This window comes from Gavialis gangeticus, unplaced genomic scaffold (assembly GCF_001723915.1).
Source record: "Gavialis gangeticus isolate Ggan-Ray unplaced genomic scaffold, GavGan_comp1, whole genome shotgun sequence".
In the NCBI taxonomy this organism is placed as follows: domain Eukaryota; kingdom Metazoa; phylum Chordata; order Crocodylia; family Gavialidae; genus Gavialis; species Gavialis gangeticus.
The window spans coordinates 2,234,214-2,241,415 of NW_017729004.1; the positions used below are offsets into that span (position 1 = coordinate 2,234,214).

Here is a 7,202-nt window from a genome sequence, read left to right on the forward strand (position 1 = left end):
CCCCCCCCCCCCCCCCCCAATTTGTTAGATATTATCTTACTATTATGGCTATTGATGGTGGTTTTTTAAAAGAGTAGCACAACTACTTGCTTATTAGCAAGGCTCTTAAATAGTGTCTTATGGTGCTGAAGGTTGTTTGGCCCATTTGAGTGAGAATTTTTCCCCATACTCTTCCTCCCAAGACAAGCGTTCGGATTGGGATAGCCATGCAAATGCTTCCAGTTATGGACCAAAGACCAGAAACTTCAAATGAGAGAGTCCTTTTCGATGCCCTCAGCACTCTCTGCCTTGTGCGTTACTGCTTTGTTCATAGTACTTCATTATTTTCCAGGGCATTTAACACTGTTCATGTCCAAATCCATCCAAATAATTTTTTCTAGTCCAGTTGGGTGAGGGTACTCTGTGTGGGCTCAAATCCAAGCATCCTGCCTGCAGCCAGCTCTTTGCAGAAGGCAGGCAGGGCTGACTTCCACACTTGTGGTCTGTGTGTGCAGACCATAGCTGTATATGCCTAATTAATGCTCCATCGAGGCCTACATGAAGATCGCTTCTTTGAGACGTCTTTGCTACTCCAAATTAAGAGAGAATAACCATTCCTTTCTTTTGCTAGACAAACTCAATGGGATCCTCCTAACTGGGACAGCCCAGGAGATGATGCCAGTCTTGAACATGAAGCCGAAATGGACCTCGGGACTCCAACATATGATGAAAACCCAATGAAGGTAAGTGTGAGCAGCAGACAAAATATCCCATCTTCCTCCTCATCTTTAAAGGGTGAGCATAAAATCGGGTTTTTTGCGTCTGCCAGACGGTGAATTCAGGTAGACCTCCTCTCAGCCATCGCAGCTTGTTTTATAATGAATTTCATGAAGCTCTAATCTACCTTTGCTCTCTCCTGTAAAATAGACATAGTGGGCTATTATCAGGCACACTACTGCTTCTTTGGCAAAGGCAGAGATACAGTGCTTTAATTCTTAAATCTCCCCTTTTAAGGACTTGGAGGCTTTTGTTTTCTTGCATGTGGGTACTGTGGCCTTAGAAAGGATTTTTGCTTGTTGATTCAGACATCATATTTCATGTTGAACAACCATGTTGTCCAGCGAGGAAATCGCGTCATGAATTTCAGTGCTGTGCAGCTTGAGGGAGAAAACCTTGCAGATGGGGGGAAGGCCACAGATGTGTTTTCAGACTAGAAAAATCTGCCTATCCCAGTGGACATGGCATGGTTCAGTGGGGAAAGCAGGGGTCTTATCCTGATCTAGTCCTGATTTAGTTGTATAACTGTGGCCAAGTCACTGACCATGGTTTCACCGTTCATGCAGTAGGAGCAATGCTTTGTAAAATCCTTTGAGATGTACAGGGGAAAATCTACGGACTCGTGAATTCTGCACCAAGAGCATAGACTCTAACATTAGTGCGTCTCCATTCCTTCATTGCACACAGCCTCTTTACAGCTATACATTTTCTCCATCTCTTGTTTTGATCCCAAGCATCTGGTAAGTAGGGCTTCAACAGGAGACTTCCTCTGGAGTGCTGTCCCGCTGTCGGTGCAGCTCTCCAAGCCTTCAGCAGAAGTGAACTTGGAAGCCAAAATGTTGGTCACTGAGCCTGCTCACTTAGAGCGGTTTTACAAGCCATGTCGTTTCATAGGTTGTAGCTCTTCATGCAGAATTAAGCACTCTTATGGTTATGTAGCTTGGATGCTGCTCCTTTGAAAGCTCATGATTTTAGGTGTCCTGAAGGAGCCACTGTTGCTGTATTGCCTGCTCTGCATGGGTGGCTAAGTATGTTATGGATACATAGCATGGTCCCAGAAAGAAAAGAGCCACCTTTGCAAAATAGTGTCCCAGGAAGGGAGTGTGGTGTCAGGGCAGCCTTTCTTCATGCCAATGAAAGGCCTCTAGCTAAGGTCATAGGGTGGATCTGAAGCCTTAACTCTTTCTTGCACTTTGTAATTTAAGCAAGTGGAGAAGAAGGGAGGCTGATGCCAGGATGCTTCTTGAAGGGAATGTTTTATAGGGTTGCTCATGTCCTGAACAGGGTTTGTTGTGCAAACAGCAGTGCTTTGATTCAGGAGCATTAGAGCTAGATTTTCAGAAGTGCTGAGCTCCCAGGAGCTCTTGTTGAAAATATGACAAATGTGATGGTTAGATGAGAGGTGGTCCTTGGAGGTTTTGAAGACTCAACTGCACAGAGGCTTGGCTGGGATGATGTAGTTGGGGCTGGTCCTGCTTTGAGGTCCCTTCCAGCCCTAACTTTCTATGACTCTGATTTCCTTTTCCATAGCTCTCCCACCACCTGTAGGAGTCCCAGCTTACCCTTTGACTTCTTCCCCCCTAGCTGCTTCTGACCAGACACTCTACCAGCTCCTGTCACCCCTCAACCCATGCACAAATAGCAGTGTAGTTTACTTGGCTCCTTTTCTCCGTTTGTTTTCAACGCAGTCTTTAAATCTCAAACCTACAGGTGATATGGAGAGCACAAAATGAAGTCTGCTAAAGTCTTCTGTTAATATTTACACCCCTCTAAGTACAGAATTAGACCAGTATTAGACCCTGTGCTAGATGCTGCATGGCAGGGGGTGGTCAAGACGCAGCCTGCATGCCACAAGTGGCACCCCCTGCCCCCAGCAGATTAGCCAGGGGACAGGCAACCCCTTCTACTCTTCCCCATGTAGATACAACTTAGAATCATAGAAAACTAATATTGTAAGGCACCTCCAGAGGTCATATCTAGTCCAACCCTCTGCTCAAAGCAGCACTGTCCCTGACTGTATCTTCCCAGCCAAGGCTTTGTCTGCCCAGGCCTTAAAAGCCTCCAAGGATGGAGAGTCCACATCCTCTCTAGGTAACCCATTCCAGTGCTTCACCACCCTGCTAGTGAGAGAGTTTATCCTAATATCCAACCTCAACTTCCCTTGTTGCAGCTTGAGCCCATTGCTCTTTGTTCTGTCATCTGCCCCCACTGAGACCAGTCCAGCCCCATCCTCTTTGCAGCCCCCCTGCAGGGAGGTGAAGGCTGCTATTCAGTCCTCTTCGGTCTTCTCTTCTCCAGACTAAATCAGCCCAGTTCCCTCAGCCTCTCCTCAAGTTATGCCCTAGCCCTGAACCATTTTCATTGCCCTCCACTGGACTCTCCAGTTTGTCCACATCCTTTCTGTAAGAACTTGTGTGGCACAAGGATGTTTTGCTGCTATATCTTATGCTGTTTGTGGAGATGGTTTAACAAGATGAAAGAACTCCCTTTGCGAAAGTGAGCCAGATCTGCATGAAGGAAGTTCACTGGGAGAATGATGCTAGGAAAGCTGCACGGTGTAGACTGAAGTCCAGGTGACCCGTTAATGAGGGCATATTAGCTGGTGTAGTGTAAAAGAAAAGCTCTGTTTGCGTGAGAAATGAGTATGGAAAGCATTTGCTCTTTGTTCTGATCCAGGAAACTTAAGCTTCTCTTACCTCTGAATTTTGCCCTTACTTGTCTATGGTGCTTAGCCTAGCAGTCGTAAGGGCAAAGTGCATCTGGCTTGCAGCAGGACTATAAGAGGAACAAATCCAGATGTGTGCTTAGTTCCAAGACAGTCGTTATTTTAGTCCGTCTTTAGCCTATAGTGGTTAGGTTACACTTCACATGTCAGCCCTGTACGATCCTATGAACTTTGTTGTTGATAAACAATAGCTGTTAGAAGGACAAAAACCATACAAAGTTTTGGAAGAGATCAGCCATCGAGTCAACAGGATTTTGAAGCATACCAACTTAAAAAGCACATCTGTTTCAATGAGTCTACTGATATTGGTCCAGTAATACTTTGAATGTAAAATAACTAAAGGAGACTGGAGGGTTATATATAAAATATATATATATATAATATCTGCATGTTTCCACTATGCCTGTTTGGAGGCACATTGTGCATCGTCTGTCTCATGGTCCGTCTCTTCTGTCTACATGCGTCCCTCACACCTAAATAGGAAGCAAAGGTGGGGGGCAGAAGTACTGTATAATTTGTAAAACCACAACCACTGGTGTGCGAGTTTGGGGCAGTTGCAGTCCCTGAACCTGCTGCTAAATCGCACCTTGAGATCGTCTGACATGAGAACAAGCAGCCATTGTGGCAGCAAAAGGCTTTGTACTGTTCATCGCGCTGATGTAGTGATACATCATCGGTGCTGTGCTAAGGTTTGTCACTCTCCCGTATCCCCCTTTATGAAAGGTTGCAACTCTGAAAGAGGGGCATAAATTTTAGTTCAGGCACTCGTCGTCCAAAGTGATCAGCGGTCATTGCAATAACATTACCAAAGCCAACGTCCATTGAAATAAATGTGGGTCTGCTGCTCATGTCTCTGGGAATTTCTTTGTAAATCAGATCAGGTTTGTGCTGCGTGTGTAAGAAGGAAACGCAAAGGAATTGTGCTGTCCTGAGGGTATTTAATCTCCCTCATTTATTCTTGGAGGGGCTCCTTGAGATAGTCAAGAGCTTGGTTTGTCTTAATAGATTTTGTTTAATTGTGGTTATTGGGTATAATTGGAGGAAGCCTCCTGAAGTTGTCCATTTTGATACTATAATTCACTTTGATTGGAAAAAATAAGTAAATAAATCTTGTTGTTCATTTCCTGAAAAATAAGCAGCTTTTAGCCTGCGTCTAAAAAGGTGCCGGCCTACAAAGCTGAATGCTGTAACTTGTCAGGTGCGTTTCCTGATGCCTGGATAATGGAAGATGTGTGTTTTATGGAGTGCTCCCCTTCCTTTCCCAGAGGTGTTGAGGTTTTCCACGAAGTTGGTGTTTTGTGGTGTACGTGTTCAGTCTCCGTGGAAGGATCGTATGTGGTGTGACGGGATCCGGTGTCATCGCCATACTAACAACACTCGGCTCAGCTTCTCCTTCTCGTTGAGCCCAGGCAGATGTTTTCTTGCTCTGTCTGCCGGAACTTGGACAAAGTCAGCTGGCTTTTGGCTCTGTTTGGAGAAGACGGCTGAGATGCTGGCTGCAAGCAGGGAGAAGCTTTTTTGAGGATCTGGAAGACTCTGATTATTCCATCAGAGAGAAGATTTTGCACAGCTTGCAGTCTTCAACTCTTACTAGAGACCCCTCGGTTCTGGGCTTCTCAGATAGCAGTGTTGGCCAGACTGGCTGCTATTGTCTGCAGCTGGCCAAGGAATTAAGTCCCGTACTCTTCGATGCATAGCCAACTCTGCAGCCAGACGCTCCTTGTGCCTAAATTACTGCCACATGCTTGACTTTGGCTAACCTGGCGCCCCATTCTGCTTTTACGGCCGTTTGTTTCCTATTTGCTAGGAAGCATTAATGCTTTTTCTTTTGAGTGTGGTACCACCTTTCTGAGCAACCAGAAGCAGTGTTGGAAATGGGACTGTTCAAGCTGAGAGCTGCTAAGTAATTGCTTGGGATAGTGTGCTCATTTGAGGGAGTACTCTGTGCATGCTGCATTTATTCATTATATCGATGCCCATCTTTACGTGGGGCACGGTGCCTTTTATCCTGGGATCATACACATGGTGAGCCCGACTGGGGATTGAGATGACCTCTGCCAGCCGTACTTCTCTCTGGTTCTCTGTGAACCTTACTCTCCCACACTAAGTACCTGTGAAGTGTCCAAATTAACACTTTGTCCAGTTAATTGCCATTCACACTGCATGTCATGAAGGACTGTTCTGCGCCTGCTTTAATGAGAGTCAGATCAACCTGGGATTAAACCCGATGCCTGCTTTTTAACCACTGTTCAGCTAAGAGAGAAACCAGGTAGTGCAGCAGGACATCCTTTTCCCTGTCTCTGTTCCCAATCAAAAGGCAACGCCAAAGTGTTCCTCTGAACATCACCTTTCAGCAGTCCAGGACAGGGTAGCCTGCTGTCCTTTTTAAAGCCCACCAGGATGGGTAAGCCCTTCCCTTTCCAGCTGTGTTGGCCAAGCAGTTTGCATGCTCTAAAGAGAGACTTCATTGTCTCCAATTCCTTACCTTTTGGGACATAGACTATGACATTCAGGGTCTCACTAGCCTAGATGGAAAACTATTACAGCTGTCCTTCATCTGATCAACCGGGTCAGCAGCATTGCTGCTGGGTCATTTGGGGAGGTAGATTTTGGGGATGTTCGGAGTGCACGCAGTGTGCATGGCTCATTGTCTTCTCCAGTGCTACCAAGTCAGCAGTAGATGTTTGTGGACCCCCTTCCTTTGACCCACTGCAGGAGGCTTGCCCAAAGGGGAAGCCAGGTCCCGTATGCTGATTGCCTATCAGCTTAAGTGTTTGCATCGGAGCCACAAGATTTCATACATGCCTAAGACCTGGGTTATTATTGTTGCATCCGTTTTAGCGTAAATCACTGTGGGTTTTGAAAAGTGCTGTATCGCTGCCACCTCTCTAACTCCCTCCCTTGTGAGAGGCTGGAGCCAAGGGAGGGTTTCATGCCTAGTCGGCAGAATGAGTTTTGCCTTTGGGAAATCGCTGGGTTTAAAATAGGATTCATATTTTTTTTTTAAGATGTTTGGAGTCTGGATGTGAAAGAAGTAACCCTTTCACAGCTAGTTCCCTGTACACGTCTCCTCTGACTAAGCTGCTGGAATGCTCCCCAAGGGTTGCAGCGATGTGCTTTTCCTCCTTTCTCTTGGCAGCTTGCTATAAGAGGGGGCGAAGGGCAGTAGGAGGCACATCCCCCTTCCCCTCCTCACTGTTCTTGTGCATTTCCCTCTTAGCCTCCCACCGGCCAGTGACTCCCTCTTGGTGCTTTGGGCCCACCTCACATGGCAGGACCTTCCTTTTTCTCACCTCCTTCAGCTGCAGCTCTGACCTTATCCATAGACTCATAGAAGTAGGGTCAAAGGGATCTTGTAGATCTTCAGGTCCGACCCCCCGCCTGGGCGGGAGAAAAGACTGGACTCAAATGAGTCTGGCCAGGTAGGCATCAAGCCTCTTCTTAAAGATCTCCAGGGTAGGAGCCAGCACCACTTCCCTAGGAAGTTGGTTCCAGCTCCTAGCCGCCCTAACCGTGAAGTAGTTCTTATGGATGTCCAGTCTAAACCTACTCTCTAATAATTTGTGTCCATTGTTCCTTGTCATGCCAGGGGGCGCTCGGGGAAACAGTGTCTCCCCCAAACCCTTCTGGTCCCCCCTAGTGAGTCTATAGACAGTCACCAGGTCCCCCCTCAGCCTTCTCTTGTGAAGGCTGAACAGGTTTAGGTCCCCCAGTCTTTCAA

At 46.6% G+C, this 7,202-nt stretch overlaps 1 protein-coding gene across 2 annotated transcripts in view; it reads left to right on the plus strand.

Moving 5' to 3' along the window:
• Positions 1 to 7,202, plus strand: part of SETD2 (SET domain containing 2) — a 162,393-nt gene that overhangs the window by 129,212 nt on the left and 25,979 nt on the right. For both annotated transcript variants that reach the window (XM_019508021.1, XM_019508020.1), the window contains exon 18: positions 611 to 722. In XM_019508021.1, the coding sequence (XP_019363566.1) occupies positions 611 to 722 (112 nt within the window). The remainder of the gene's footprint in view (positions 1 to 610; positions 723 to 7,202) is intronic.